This window comes from Canis lupus, chromosome 25 (genome assembly GCF_003254725.2).
Source record: "Canis lupus dingo isolate Sandy chromosome 25, ASM325472v2, whole genome shotgun sequence".
Lineage (NCBI taxonomy): Eukaryota > Metazoa > Chordata > Mammalia > Carnivora > Canidae > Canis > Canis lupus.
This window is the reverse complement of record NC_064267.1, coordinates 17686857-17703514: the sequence shown is the minus strand read 5'-3', so window position 1 is coordinate 17703514 and position 16658 is coordinate 17686857. Positions and strand designations below refer to the sequence as shown.

At 43.8% G+C, this 16658-nt stretch overlaps 1 protein-coding gene across 1 annotated transcript in view; it reads right to left on the bottom strand.

The window, feature by feature from the left end:
• CRYL1 (crystallin lambda 1) overlaps positions 1–16658 on the bottom strand; it is a 146253-nt gene that overhangs the window by 18918 nt on the left and 110677 nt on the right. The window contains exons 4-5 of the mRNA XM_025462760.3: positions 13711–13872; positions 6657–6851 (exon numbers count right to left, since the gene is read on the bottom strand). Of these exons, the coding sequence (XP_025318545.1) occupies positions 6657–6851; positions 13711–13872 (357 nt within the window). The remainder of the gene's footprint in view (positions 1–6656; positions 6852–13710; positions 13873–16658) is intronic.

The window sequence follows — 16658 nt, the reverse complement described above, 5'->3', positions numbered from 1 at the left end:
ATTATAAGCCTAAGTCAGATAAAGAGAGTCAGAAACAAGGGACATACAGAGACAGAAGAACATGGAAGGAGAAAAGACAAAGAGGCAGTAGAATATATTATATCTCACTGAAATTAAGACTGGATCAAAAGTTAAATGACTACTGAATGTTCTACTAAGGAAGAAACATGCTGCCCATAAAAATAAGATGTTAAAATGTAAAAACAACAAAAAACCAAAACCATAAAGTTTACCTTAAAACAGATGAACTACAACACATCAAGTCTTTGATCAGTGTCTCACTAGGGACAGAGCTTCTCCAGCTTGCTTCAAGGAGCATATGAACGTCCTGCAGAGCTTATTAAAATGCAGAGTGTGGTTCTGCAGGTCTGAGATGGGCCCTCAGATGCTGTGTTGGTAACGAGCTCCCAGGTGAGGCCCCCTGCCCCCCCGCCCCCCATGCCTTCTAGGAGTCTCACATGCTTAGCCAGGATGTGAGCATTTCAGCTCAGAGCTAATACGCTGGTGGCAGCTGTTGCATTAAAAAAACTACACGGGATTCAGGAACTCAGAAAACATGGGCACCATTACAGCACCACAGTCTGTAACACGCACTAAACCATTATCATATGCCAGGCATATTCTAAGCCCTTTACATATGTAACCCCATCTAATCCTCATCATGTCCCAATGAGAAATAGTCCATCGTCACCTCCACTCACAAGTGCAGATGCTGAAGCACGGAAGTGGCACAGGTTTGAATCCCCAGCAGACTGCAGAATGTGAATCAAACCACTTAACTCTTGAGCCAGTTTCTTAATAGGTAAGGGCAAAAAATAACAATGTTATTTTTAAGATGGGATGAGATCTTAAGATGGGATGACCTGAAAATACCTGTAAATCATGAAAAATATAAAGGAAAGTGCTTTGTAAACTTCTAAACACTATACAAACTAAAGTTACTGATGAGTAGATGATCCTCAGGGGTTCCCTGTGCTAAGACTCCTAATTCCTGTGTTACAGTCTCATATTCAACAGAAACACCTAAATGAGTTTATCACAAAAGGTCTCCTCAGTTAATTTTACTATATGATCTCAGAGATACATTTTATTAACTGAAACAATCCTTCATAAAAGGAATTAGACCCAGATCCCATAAACTATGCCTGCCTGACAAGAAACCAAGAACTGAATTCCTGCAGCTCAGGGCATGAAAAAAAGAAATCCAACCTCAAAATTACATTGCTCAGAAGGGTGAATAAAACCTGAGATAAGCAATTTCCAAAGCTCATTACCAACACATTCCAACAGGCTGAGAATCTGCTGATGGCTTTATGATTCACTCCAGCTCACCTCCACCTACCCTGCTTGGATGGAGCAAGAATTTATAGGCAGTACAAGCTCAGATGTTGTCTGGGTGAGGGTTTTATTATCATAACACAACTTCCTTTATTGCGATCATTAGCTTAAGAATATTGACTTAAAATCACATTCTTGGCCAACAGGATCTTGTGCCCTAGTGACCCAATCTTGGGCTACTAGACTGTAGCTGGACTTGTTCATCTGGCATTTCTAAGCTTACAAAGGGCTGCTCCATCTCAATTCTGAAGCCAAACTGGAAGGGAAAATATGGGGTGAGCACCTGTGAACATAACCCAGTAACCTTGTTCCTTCAGGTACCTAGCAGCCCATCTTTCTCCCAGTCTTGTTCTTGCCAAGCTTACACAGCTGTGTGGGGACAGACAATCGACGGCAAGACAGTCTGTCATGGTCTAGGTTGCCATAAAGATGAAGTGTGTCTTGTTCCCAGCACTTTCTCTTTCTGACCAGGAAATAATGTCTGCAGCTCACCTCCCTCTTCTTGAATGGGCAGGCCTGCACAGAAGCCTCCCTAATCTTTCCCTGCTCCACCCTTAGAATTACTCTTCCATGCTTGGCTGCAAATATTAAAATATGTGCTCCAGAGTTGGTGAATGAAACTCAAAAACAGAAACGACATAAAGAAAATCAATGAAACAAAAAGTTGCTTCTTCAAAATAATCAATAAAATTGATAAAGCTCTAGCAAGGCTGACAAGGATAAAAAGAGAGCAGACAACAATCCCCCATATCAGGAACGAAACCAGGAATATCACTACAGACCCTGTGGACGCTAAGTATGAGAGTACCACCAACACCTTTAAGTTCATGAATTCAACAACTCAGAAGAAATGGAACGATTTCTTAAAAGCCACAAACCATTAAAACTCAACCAAGATGAAACAGACAACCTGAATGGTTCTTATAACAATTAAAGAAGCTGAACTTGTCATTAAAAATCTCTTGGGGGGGATCCCTGGGTGGCACAGCGGTTTGGCGCCTGCCTTTGGCCCAGGGCACGATCCTGGAGACCCGGGATCGAATCCCACGTCGGGCTTCCGGTGCATGGAGCCTGCTTCTCCCTCTGCCTATGTCTCTGCCTCTCTCTCTCTCTCTCTCTCTCTCTCTCTGTGTGACTATCATAAATAAATAAAAATTTAAAAAAATTTTTTTAAAAATCTCTTGGAAAAGAGCCCTCCACACCCAGGTGCTTTCACTGGAGAATTCTACCAAACATTTAAAGAAGAGTTAACAAAAATTTTATAATCTCTTCAAAAAAATAAAGAGGGAAAACTTACCAATTCATTTATGTGTTATTACCTTGATAGCTAATGAAGTGTTAGCTTGATATCAAAACTAAATAAAGACAGTAAAAAAAACCCCACAAAACTATAAACCAGTATTTCTTCTGAACTTAGGAAAAATTCTCAACAAAACATAAGCAAACTGACTCTAGCAATGTCCAGAAAGAATTACACACCTGCTGGTATTTATTTCTGGTATGCTAGGCTGCGTCAACATGGGAAAATCAATCATAACCTGCCAGATCAACAAAATTAGCAAATGGCAAAACAGCATCTTTCTGCTCCTCTGATACCTGCATTAAGACACCACCATGGCTGAAGAGAAATGCAAGCCATCATTCTGGCCAGGCCCCCTGCCTCTCCCACTGCAGCTCACACCCCAACTCGTGGGTAGAACTCCTGGAAATTCACACTTGGATTTGATTTGTGCAGAGCTGTCTACACACAACACCACAGAACAGTATTCCTCACTGCATCGCTGACATGGCACCGAGAAGCCAGGACAGTGGCATGCAGGCCCATATGCTGCACGAGGCATCTTTGTGCTCTGCAACTAAGGCACCTTGCAGCTTTCATACCTGAAAGCACACTAGCCCTAGTGTGGGTCAAAGAGAAAAGGTTCTGCCAAATTTCAACTTGCTCTGTGAATCAAAGGAATGAGACTAAAGCGCCCATGATGAGTCCCTTGACCTCATCTTAGCTCCTGGTGTTTTCTACAGCAAGGCTGAGCCTTAGTGCTTTGGCCCACACGTGAAACCTACCACAGAAGGAGAATGTCTTGGAAAGATAAATTCTTTGAGATCTTTGGAACTTTTGAACTTAAGACATATAAAAAAAAAATCTTCGCTTTTTATTGCAAAACATCCCCAATTCAGCTCCTTTTTATATTAAAGTTGCCCTTAAATGTTTTGAGGGAAACTCGAAACACCCTAAAATCTAAATTCAAGTTCAACTAGCTCTGAAATTGTGAGTCAAAGGGGTGTCATGTAACCCCAGCCCTGACTGGGGCTCAGCACACGCGTGCAGATCTGCACACAGCAAGGTGGGGCTCCCGAGAGGCTCTCTCACTTTGCCTGACTCTCAATGTCTTAAGTGGAAACAAGACCACAGGCAGCACAGGTTTTCCTTTAAGAAATTCATGTGAGGGCAGCCCCAGTGGCTCAGCGGTTTAGTGCCGTCTGCAGCCCAGGGTGTGATCCTGGAGACCCTGGATCGAGTCCCACGTCAGGCTCCCTGCATGAAGCCTGCTTCTCCCTCTGCCTGTGTCTCTGCCTCTCTCTCTCTCCTCTCTATGTATTCTCATGAATAAATAAATAAAATATATTTAAAAAAAAAAAGAAATTCATGTGATAAAGTCAAGACTCCTTAAGCCACCCCACCTAATGGGCAGAAATACTGATCCACTATGCCCAAGGGGAGGGTGGGGAGGTGGGGGGGAGTTAAGAAAAATGTGCCTTTAGTGGGTCAGCTGGGCTGCAGTGTGGAGAACTCGGAGGGAGGAGCCAGGGAAGGACTCTCTCAGCGGGACTCTGGCTCTGCCAGCCCCAGAGCCTAGGAAAGTAGGGCCGCAGTGTGGAAGTTCAGAACCCACACCTGTGACTTCTCTGCCCCGAGAAACAACTTTGGGAGCAGGTGTGCTGATGGCCCTCCTGAGCAGCAATGGTCAAAGCACCTCGGGGACAACAATGGTGTCCCTGCCCTCTGACCTGTTCCCTCCATGATCCCCTGTCCCACAACTGAAAGACTTCACCTGTCACTAAAGTCTCTGCAGAGCTCTGGAATGCCCACCACTCTATTCCTGCCTCACCCCATCCTGGACAGAGGGACCTGCTGTTTCTAGGCCTGCCTGAATTCTGTCCATAGATCATCTTTATTTCTAAAAGTGAATTATCTTACACACATTCACCAAAGAAACTTGAGGTTCTAGTCACACTTTATCATCTCATTTCTGTAGCCTTTTCTCAATTTTTCACATTCAAACCGTATCCTGCTGAATTTTAGCATTTGGTGCTCTATGGGGACTTCAGACACGTGAGTCGCACAGTAGCCAAAGTAGAGACACGGGTGGGATTGTCAGGTATGTCGTCCCTGGGAACATTCCTGTCAGCCAGTAATACGATTATATTCAGTCCACCAGTGGAGACAGGACAATCAGAAGGAGGGCAGAAAAAATGAGGCCATGAGAACACCCAGAGTGGTCAAATTCAGAAACCCTTCCAGCCCTTCTTCCTCCAACCAGTAAAGTGAGACACTGGAACCCCTTACTGCTCTTCCAAACCTGGAGCTTCCAGACTGCAGCTGGTTCCAGTTTGTGGTCAACATAGAATCCTTTGCATATGACTCCCACCTAATTCTATGATACCAGAACCTCCAAGTTTTTCCTCAGGTTGGCTCACATCTTTCTGATTAGAGGAAGCAAGCTTCAACTTAGGGCTTTTCTTTATCTTTGGGGCACTGAGATACCTTACAAACAAAAGTAAAAACTGCCTTAAAACTTCTCACAGGGCAGCTGGGGTGGCTCAGCAGTTTAGTGCTGCCTTCAGCCCAGGGCGTGATCCTGGAGACCTGGGATGGAGTCCCACGTCAGACTCCCTGAGTGGAGCCTGTTTCTCCCTCTGCCTGTGTCTCTGCTTCTCTCTCTCTCTCTGTCTCTCTCTCTCTCTGTCTCTCATGAATAAATAAATAAAATCCTTAAAAAAAAAACTTCTCAGTGTAATACTGAACTTTTCTTGTGGTCTGTTAAAGTGTTCCCCTTCTCTAGACAAGGGGAAATATTTTAAACACAGCTCCATGGGGGTGCTTTCAGCTCAGTGTTGTCTTCCAAACATTCTACCACTGATACTAAAAAACATTCTACAACTTTAGGAAATTAAAACTACAAACTTAACAGTGAAAATCCCAGGACTCTATCTTGAAGATATAGGAACATTAAGTGGATTTAAACAGTAAGGACACAGAATTGAGCTATTCTGTGGCAAATGACCATGGCAGTCGGGTCAGATAATGAATCTAATGGGGACGGGATGGAATGCCAGAACCAGGGAGTGGGAGCAACACATGATCAGGAACTGAGAAGCTCCAGCACAATGCTCACGGTCTGGCTTCCTAGCTCCAGTCTCAGGCTGGGACTGGCAAGCTCCCACAGGAGGTAAGCCAAGAAATGGGCCTGTTCCACAAACAGACAATTCAGCCTGAGCTCCATTCCCTCTGCCCTGTGGACCTGGACAGACTTACTCACTCTACCAGGTTCCTGTAAGATGAGAGTGGGCAGACGGTTCTGTCTTCCCATACGGAAGATGGGGAAAGCAACAGCAAGCCAGTGGACAGAACCAGATGGTCTGAGCCTGAGACCCCTGGACTCTTCACTGCAAGTCCTGGGGCCGCTTGGATTGTCTATCCTGCCTAGCACCAAGTCCTTTGTACACATGTATGCAGTGAGGTGATTTTGAAAGTCACGTACAAAAGCTTTCCATGAAAGAACAAGGGTGTGTGTGTGTGTGTGTGTGTGTGTGTGTGTGTGTGTGTATAATGTTCTATTTATATGTGAGATGAACATATTGCTAACAAGTTTAAGGCTTACCCATTATCTCTTCCTCAAGCTCTTGAAATAAACTAGACCTCTCTAGAGGATACAAGTTTACCCAAAATTTAATTTTTCCTCCTCTTGAAAAATCATAACACTGGGGGGAGAACCTGAGACTATGAGAAAATGCAGTGTGTCACACAGAGAAATTATGTGGTAATTTCTATGTCCTCTATGAAAGGACAGGAAACAGAGAAGTCTATCATCAAGTGTGAATATCAAATGACTTATTGTAACAGAGGAATCTCTGAAACATGTGATGAATTGCTACATAACGTTTTATTTTCCTTGTCTGTTGACTGAACCTGAGAGAAGAGCTTGCCCTCAGTCCCCAGAACAGAGCAAGCAGGACCCAGTGCTGACTTTTCCACCACCCCTCCCCCATGGCCACCTATTCCTCCAACTGCCAGAGGCTGGAAGCAGCCCACTCACCTCCACGAGCCGCCAGGCCTCACCGATGATGGCATACTGAAGGCGATTCAGGGCAAAGCCTTCAATCTCCTTCATGATTCTGACTGGGGACTGTCCAATCTTCTGCATCAGGGCGTAGGTTCTGTCCATTGTCGCAGGAGCCGTCTCCGGGTGTGGGACCAGCTCAACCAATGGCACGTAGTACGGTGGGTTTACCTTATGGGAGAGATGGAAGGGGAAGGGCTCAAAAGACAGCTCTGGAGTTAGGCTGTTGTTTTGGCAGACTTTGCTTGCCTATCTTGAATGGTCAGATGGGGCAGATTTGTCTTTGGAGAGGCCTCTCTAGATTTAGCACCCATGACAAGAAACTTGAAATATGAAGTAATCCACAAAGGTGGGAAAGGAAAAACTTGAGTGCAGAATTCTGTGGTTTTATATAGAAAAATCAGAACCAACACAGGAGTTTGAAATTTGGAGGGGCAGATGACCATCTGAAACATCCAGGACTAATCTCCAAACCCCTGACCTCCCCACAGGATTTCTCAGCTACCAGTTGTTCAGACTTCTTAGGCTTCTACCTACCCCAGTCATCCTCAGAGCCATTTTCTCTACAAGAGTCACTGCAGGTTCTTGCCATTCTACTGTGTTGGTATTAAAAATCATTGACAGCATAATTTTGGGAAATACCCAAAACTTGGTATTTCCCTAACTTCTCCATGCTGAGCCTCAAATGTCTGCCCCACCCCATCCCCCACCAATCTCACCTAGATATCACACAGCATCAGAACTCTACCACAGCCTCATCATAATACAGCCTAAGATGGGAAGGGTTGGTTCACCATGAAGAGGCCCTGAGGGAAATGCTTGCCTAGCCCAGCATTTATACTTTGGGCTCTGGTTTTCTTGCTGTACTTTGAGAAGCTGTTCTTGAAGAAAAGAAAGTTATCCTAGGTCCAAAGAAAATGCTGGTTGGTAGAACCTGATTAGCCTCACCATTAAAAGCCAAATGCACTGTAGTAAAATGTTCTCCAAATGATACTTTTAAATAATTTTTCCTTGATATATGGATGAAAATTGATAGAATCTTATAGTCACTAAATAGCTTTAAGAAGCATCCATTCTAAAATGACTTCTACAGAAAAGGGAAAGAAAAATTTCTTTCCCTAGGACATCACATAGGAGAGGCCTCTGTCTACACGCAGTTTAGCCTAAGAGGTTCCTTCTGCTCTCAGCCTGCCCTGGTCACTCTCTCAACCCTCTTAGAAAGCAAGAGAGGATGGCACCTGTTTTCAAATAAGTAAATTATGAATCAGTGCCTCAACTGAATCGCTTATCTCCTGCCTAGACTGAAGTCTTATAAAAATGTCTACCCCTGGCTTTTTTAAATATCAGAATTGTAAGAACTGGAAGTATGTGTATCTTGGATGAATTTTTTCTTACTATAAGACAAAGACATTGGGCTTAAGGTCTTTCAATGTTGCAAGCCCCATAGGTAGCAAAAACACAGTTGAGACAACAGTTAAAAAGCATTTGTACATACCACTTGCTAGTTTCCTTGTGCAAGTATTCCTTACAGGTTCTCCTCCTGCCTACACTCTCCTTAAATGGTGGTGCTCCCAGGCTGCCCCCACTAGCTTCCTGCTACACCCACTCTCTAGCTCTGGGAAGAGCTCAGCAGTTCTCAGGCCATCACTCCTACCCCAAAATGCTGTGATCTCACACAGAGCTCATCTCCCACCGCAGGCCCATATTTGCAGTTGTGCACTGGACACACCCCTAGGATATCCAACAACCATACACTCAACCTGTCACGAACTCCACTCCCATCTCTCCCCACCCTAAACCGTAGATCCTCTTCCTAGCACCGCACCTTGATGAGACCCATCACAGCCTCGACACCCAAGTTAATACCATGAGAAGTATCCTTGGTGCCTGCCTCTCCCAGGCCCCTCCTCTCCCTACACCTTCCCATCCATGATTCTGTCAATTCTATTCACATCTTTCAGAAAACCCATTCTTGCTACCACACACTTAGCTCAGGCCATCACCTCCAATGTAGATTCTGGCTCTCCTCCCTGGCCTCCCCCTCCAGGCTCATCCTCTCTGCTGCTGCCAAGGTGATCCTTTGTCAGGCAGGGGCCTGTCAAATCCAGAGACAGAAAGGAGAACCCGAGGCTGCCAGGGCTAGGGGCAGGGGAATGGAGAGTTGCTGTTTAATGGGGACAGAGTCTCAATCTGAATGAAGACAGAGAGTCTGAGCAGATGGTGGTGAGGTCTGCAGGACAGTGGGAATGTGCCTACTGCCACTGGACCGTATACTTAGAAATGGCTAAGGTGACAAATCTTTTTTTTTTTTTTTTAAGGTGACAAATCTTATGTGTATTTTATCACAATTAAAATTAAAAAAAAATTAAAAACAGGATGCTAATCATACCACCTCCAGCTCAAAACCTTGCATGACTTTAAGTCCCTACCACCCACTCAAATACAACTGCATGATCTGGCCCTTTGCACTTCCTAAAACAGGCCAAGTTTCCACACTTCTGTGTCCATGCGCTCCAAGTCTATAAGCTTCTGCAAGAGGACCTCCCAGATCTGAGGCCCTGGATGGGGTCGTACTTGCCATGGCACCTCAGTCCCAAGACAAGGACCCTGACCCCTACTGAAGGCTCAGAGATGGGCAGTGACAATGACATGGTAGAGAGAGGAGAGGTGGGGATTGGAGAGGACAAGAGGTAAGCAAAGCAAGCAACTCTCTTAAATATGAAAGGAATGGCTGTTTCCTGACACTACTCTCTTTCTGACGTGACGGCAGGACCTGGGCCTTCTGCTGTTGGAGTCTGTGAGTTAGACTGAGAAACATATTCTCAAGAAATGAGAAGAACAAACAAAGGAGGAAAGGAGGCAACTTTTCTAAAGGTTACAGGAGATGGTCCCCAGCTCAGCTGGTGAGAGAGCGGAGCTGAGCTTTGCTGGAGGCCCAAGAGAGGGCCTGGCCTGTGAGGCTCTTTGAGAGCTCAGGTTGAGCTGGGTGGTACAAGGGGGGCATTCTCCATTCACCTCATGAAAAGCCTGCCCAGAATCTGGACCGGAGCCTGGGAGGCATGTGATCACGGCGATAGCACAGCACGCCCAACACAGAGCCTTCGCTTATTTTCCCTGCAGCAGATTAAACAGAGTTAAACTCACAGAGGAAAGGCAGACCGTCCCTTTTCCCAGAAGACAGGTGCAGCAATTTGCAATTCATCTGCACAGCCCTGCTGGGGAGGGGGCACTCCTGACCTGGTGAATTCTTCTTTCTCATTGAAAAACGAGTATAAAAATGAATCAGTACCTTGCTTACCGCAGGTGGACAAGACTAAATCCTTCGCCATTTTGATACTTTACATAGGAAAGTCTTTTTCCACCCCTCTGAAGGTAGCAGCTGGCAATCTGAAACAGGTACTGCTTGCACACACACACATACACACACTCATGTGCTCTCCACAAACAGCAAACTTATAGATAAATATCCAAAGTACCATCAACATGAGGGCAAATGGTTTTAGGGTCAGGTGGGAGAGTGAGTCAGAGAAGGTGCAAGCGTAGGCAAGGAGTGCTTGGACGGGAACGCTCTGGGTGCCTCATGCGAGTTGGGCCTGATTTGACTCCAGGCTACCATGGCTGACTAGTAACCTACGTGAGAGTTGTGTGTTTAGGAACTGTTCCCACTCAAGACTCATCCCTAAGCAGATGGTGTGAACTTGCCAGGCAGCGTCATCCACAGGGCATCCATAAGGGTGGCACCAAGAGCATCTGATGGGCTCACACAGCCCCATCAGCTCCATGGAACCATCACATCCCCAACTGAAAACAGATTGTAGACCGTGGCTGAAACTATCAGTAGAAAACTGCTTGCTTTGATTGATCACTAACATAGATCTAAGTACCAAGAGAGAATGTAGCCAAACTCCACTTTCAGTTAATCACTGGCTACCAAATGGGCATCCCTGAGCCTCTCTACACATCCACAGGGAGATGAGGCAGATAAGCAAAGGCAACATAAAAGACATCTGAGAGGAAGCCTGTCAGGGACACAGACAATGGCCACATTAACACCCCTCTTCCTGAGCCCGCCACTCTCCTGGCTCCAATCTACCTGTGCATAGAGAGAATACATCCAACTTATAGTGACTTCCACTCACCCACCAGTGCTCAGAGGACCTGAAAGCTCCTCAGATGCCAATGGGAAAAAGTGCCCAAGAAACAATATGTGATGTGGAAACTCCTTGGCTGTTGGTTCTTCCACAGAGGGGTGGAGGCAGCAATCTTTTGCAATTGCTGACTATCCCCTCTTGCCACAGTCTTTCAGAGGCATGAATAGGCTTCCCTTGCCTTTATCCTATTTCCTGTCTGGGCGAAGAGTTGTGAGTGACTAGAGCACAGAGCTGAGGCAGTGCCATGTGAACTGATGAGCTGGGATTCTCCTGCCCAGCTACAGGGCTGAAGGGAAACTGTAGCTCCTCAGAGATAGTAAATGGTTCTTGATGATTTAGGGATTATCCATCTAGCCTAGGTTGAATTGCTCAAAGACACTTTTCCCCCCACTCTCCTTGAGCTCAGTGGAATGAGGACATGGTGGGCAGCACCAGTACAAAAGAAAGAAAGGATAAAATTCCAAAGACAGTCAACTTGGGTGATTTCATTTGCTTTAGTGAATGTTGGCTTGGGTATAAAATAATTTACAAATGTAATAAGAGGTCAATTTTTGAAGTAAGGTCTGAACTTAATTTGCCTATGCTGTTTGCCTTTGATTAAAGAAGTAAGAGTGAGCAATCCTGGAATGGTAGTAGGAGAAATGTCATTACTCAATAGTCAGGGGCTGAACTACTAGTCAGAGGTACTCGTTAGGTGTGACAGAAAAGTGAATAAGGTGTGGTCTCATCCATCAGGTTTAAAATGAAGAGATACAGGTAGAAATCTTGTTAAAGGACTTTGGAGGGGATCCCTGGGTGGCTCAGCGGTTTGGCGCCTGTCTTTGGCCCAGGGTGTGATCCTGGAGTCCCAGGATCGAGTCCTGCATCAGCTCCCTGCATGGAGCCTGCTTCTCTCTCTGCCTGTGTCTCTGCCTCTCTTTGTCTCTCTGTGTCTCTCATGAATAAATAAAATCTTAAAATTAAAAAAAAAAAAAGAAAAACTTTGGAGGTATTTTCTAAACAATTTGACTTCTTTCTTTCTCTTTCCTTTCTTTCTTTCTTTCTTTCTTTCTTTCTTTCTTTCTTTCTTTCTTTCTTTCTTTCTTTTCTTTCTTTTCTGATTCAGAAGTAAAATTTCTGGCTAGAAATTGGAAATTTTCAAGTAAGAGGCTTACACCTGTCACTGATGCAACCAACAATCTAATAAGTGGTTTACAGTTTCTAAGAGTCCTTTTTACAGACATGTAAATATCACAGAAGCAAAGATAGGACATGTTTCATGTCACCTGGTATTTGGATGCTGTAGTTAAGGTCCCTCTTGGCGCTAATTTCCTCTATCTGAGTGGTAGCTACACATGACTGGTTTTCTTCTAGGCTCTGTGGGTCTACGTCTCTGTATTTGAGGACGCTTGGTATTTGGATGCTTCAGTTAAGGTCCCTTTTGTATGTCAGTAGGAAGACATCCAGACATCCAGAACCATACAGCTATGTGAATGGTGGTACAATTCTTGTCAGCACACAGAATCCAGCAGGCATCTGTGACTTCCCCTTCTTCCTCCCCTACCTGAGCCAAGTCTGTCCCTCTCCCCTGCCCGCTCTAAACTCTTTGCTCAGAAAGAGTTCTTTCCCTCCTCTCAGTCTAAAGCCCTGGTCCTCCATACTTGGAATACTGCCCCAATTTTGTGAAGCAGCTGCTCCCCTCTCTGAGCCATCTTCAATATAGAAAGAACCTTCTGATTACCCTCCAAAGGCAGCATTTCTACCGCATCACAAGGCTGCTCTGTGCCTAAGCCAGTCCCAGCTCTTCAGAGCAACTCTGACGATTCTGTATAACCCAACTATTGTCAAGCCTTCCAGCATTTTCCTCCTGCTTCCCAAGTATGTGAGGTATGGGTGCCCTTCCAGGCAGGCTAGCCTCCTTATGATGCTACACACCCCATGCTTCCTCTTGGCCAAGCGTCTTTGTTTACAAACTTTCCCAGCCTCACATTCTCTCCTCTCTTGTCAGCCCAACCAGATCCTGCCCAGCTTGGCTCCAGTTTCTCCATTAGGCTGTCCCCAGCCTTCACCTCCGATGGCCTGCTGGTGCTGGGGGTATGGCCACTGTCATCTACTATCATATCTATTATGGCTTGAGCTAAGTTAGCTTTTCTGTACTAACAGGCTGTCCTGGGTCTCCAAGGTCACACTGAGCTCAAACCCCTACCAAGTGATCCTTGGATTTCCTCTCTGATTCCCCTTACCTCATATTACCACATTAATCTCAAAAAGATTTATTAAGCACTTGCACATCAATGTGGAACTCACTGTCCAATATACCTCATCATGCACCCCCTAGTGAGTAAGTTTGTCCAGGTAATTACAACAGGTGGGTTCAGGGAACAAAAGAAAAAGGGATAGTGGATTTAAAGTCAACCAGAATCTCAGGAGCAGGACCCAGAATCTGCCTTCTAGCAAAACTGATCCTACTCTGAATTGTGTTGAGTATACTACACAACACAGTTACATGGCTACAAATTCTTACTCAATATATACATTTTGTAACAGTGGCTTTTTCCCTGACAGTGGAATTATGCATTTAGTAGTCTCTCTCTTCAGTTAGAAGGTGAGTTACACAAGGGTGAAAGTATATAAGTATCGTGCATTCTATCTCATTATGCACTAGGTATGCAGATACAATTCAAGGCATTTTTGGATTAAATTCTTTTTAAAAATGCCAGTATTTTACAACTTTCTAAAGATACTTTTAAAAAACCCACTAAATTATACAATTTTAACTGTGTGGCATATGAATTATACCTCAATAAAACAGTTAAAATTTACTAGCAGATTAGTAAAAATGTATTGCTCCTGAAAACCAAAATGAGATATAACCAATTCTTGAGGTGTAAGGCACTCACCGGATGGACAACAAGGCACTGCTTCACGTGCGCCAGGCCAGCAAACAGCTTAGAAGGCAGGAGGCAAGAGGTGGAGCTGCTTAAGACAACTTTATCGTCGACAATTTGATCTAACTGAGCAAAAATCTTCTTCTTCAGCTCTAGGTTTTCTGGAACACATTCCTGAAAAGGACATATTCAAATTACTATTCATGATACTGTATTCAGTCAGGCCCCAACCCAAGCATGTCATGTTTGATTCATTCCCAAAATGAACCGATTAGATAACTACTAGCAAAATTTAAGAACAAAACAAAAAGTTGCTGAAAAACACAGCAAATCTCCATAACTCTGGAAACTGGGTGACATATATATGGGAGTTGTATTTTCTAGTTTTGCACAGGTCTGAAAATTCTCATAACAAAAATGTCTGCCAACTGAAAATTCCCATAATAATGCAGTCTGCCAAATCTATGGGGGTAGACTCGACAGCAGAAGACATGACACCACCTTTGGCGCAATGCTACAAACAGCAATAGTAGCCATCACCACTTATTTTTCCTATTTCTCCTGACCATCAGATCAACTTATCTTCAAGGAAAAATCTTATCTTCATAAAATGGACAAACATGTTACATCCATAATTCCCAAAAGGCTTCTTGAGCATCCATTTCTAATTGGCAATCCTTTTGAAAAGGACTTTTGTTTCTAAAAATCTAAAATTACTTTAATAGGGACACGGGAGGAGGACAGAGGACCAAATTTGGATCAAGTGCTACAGATAACACCGCTCTGAAATCCTAATCACGCACAGAGCCGGGGTAGAGTGAGAGGACATTCTCAAACACCCAAGTGTGGGCCTGCAGATGAGGCCTGTTCCTGGGAAAGTCAGATACATGGTGGATACTGCCCTGCTTTGGATGGAAGCAGAACAGGAGAAGATGCACAAACTGCTCCAGTACTAGAAATACTAGAGGCAAGAGGCCTGGGGGGTGGGGGAGGGAATCATGAATTCCCAAGGTTCCCTGGTGAACTTATAGGATAATGGTCTCAGTGTGGTCTGGTAATCATCAGCATCAGAATCAACCGAGTCCTTGTCAAAAATACAAGTTCTCAGGCCCTCATCCCAGACCTACTTAATCAGTCTCTGGTGGTGGGGTCCAGGTAGCTGCATATTTGTCAAACATTCTGATGATTTTTGTTCCTACTAAAGTTTGAGACCTACTATTCCAAGGTGTGGATCCAAAGTGTGAATCATCTATACTCTCAGTGTGGCATGCTACCAAATATATCCTCAAGAATCTCTCCACTGTGTCCAAGCTCTGTCCTACACTCCTCCTCCAGCTACTCACAGACAAACCCAAGGATGCCCTGATTAGTGTAATAGCACTATGGTAGCAGAAATAGTATAAACACCAGCAGAATACCAAAAGTATATAAAGGTGAGCATGCAGTGCTGAAGGACTACTAGGATTATATGAGAATCACCCCTCAAAAATGAAAATATGTTCAAGTTTGATTTAGTAGTATCTAATCATTAATAATGGAATCCAATATATTGAAATCAACTGTGTAAATATTATGACATAAATTCCATTTTTATACCATCTACAAGATTTTAAAAGTTTTACTCTGAGGGTAGGGAGTCAATATTGTGTTTGTTTATACTTTTTAAAAATATAATCAAACCACGTTAAATTTAATTAAGAACAAAAGGTCATATAAGCGCCACATCTCAAAGACAGGGAAAAAAAAATGGAGTCATTTAAGAACTGTAAAGGCCATTGTATTAAATCCCCTTATCAAAAGGGGAAAAAAAGCTACAGTTGCTGGCTGGTTGTACTGAGTAATTCCTGGATCAGTTAAGTCAGCGAGTTGGGTTAAGTTTAAATGGAGCCTTGTAGTAAAGCCAGAGACTAAGAATGATGCAGATACTGTTTGAGAGAATAAAAGAGTCCTTGTGAATAGCCTTATTGTGAGTCTGTCATGCAGATTCTCCCCTGAAATGCTATGCCTTTCTTCAGATCTTCTGATTATCAAAGAGGCAAGAAAATTTGAACCAGAGGAAACCCAAACCTGCTACAATTATGTAAGGGTTTTTTAATGGCACATTTGCTTGATGTTTTTGTTGTTGTTGTTGTTGTTGATAGTAAAAATTGTTCAATTTGGTGGGTCAGGATTATAATGCCTCTGTCCATGTCAAGCCTTGAGTTCATTTCCTTGCTATTCATTAGGGAGCTGATACTCCTCGTCTGAGAAATGGAGTCTGAAACACTACTAATCAGGACCTTTATCACTTGTGGTTTATTACAAAGCTAAGAGACGCAAGGGCCATTCTCTTTGCCACAAACGGGCTGGGAGGAAGGGCAGAGTACCAAACAATGACACAGCTGAGAACCCAACTGCAAAGTCGGCTTGTTCCCTCTAAACTACAGCCATGTGACCAGGTGAGACTCCAGCCCATGTCTTTCCAACAAAACGGTGTTTTTCAGAGGTCCTTTCTGGAGAAAATGTGAAGTGTTAGCAAATGTTCTATCTCTACTGAATGTAATGAGCTTGACTTGGCTTAATTAAACTCTGACAGCACTTTGAAACCAATGATCATTATCTGTTTGTATTTTGTTTATTTTGAAGTGGGAGACACAACACATAATAAATGATATTCTCACACACAACTACTATAGTCCACATGCTCAGATTTCAACAAACCAAACAAAACTCAGGACAAATAAAGCACAATGTAACTTCCCAAGTACCACAGCCCTACCTGGTACATCAGAAGGAGTTCACTCATCTCAGGCAGTATCAGGCGGTTAAAAAGCGAAGTTAAGTTTAAACACTCCTTTTTCCTTTGCCTTCTTGAAAGGAAGAAACTGAATGATGGTATGATAGATACAACTTTTAATTCTCTCTAATTTACTTATATTTTAAAAGGTAAATCATTTATAAATTGTGGTGTTTTGTTATTA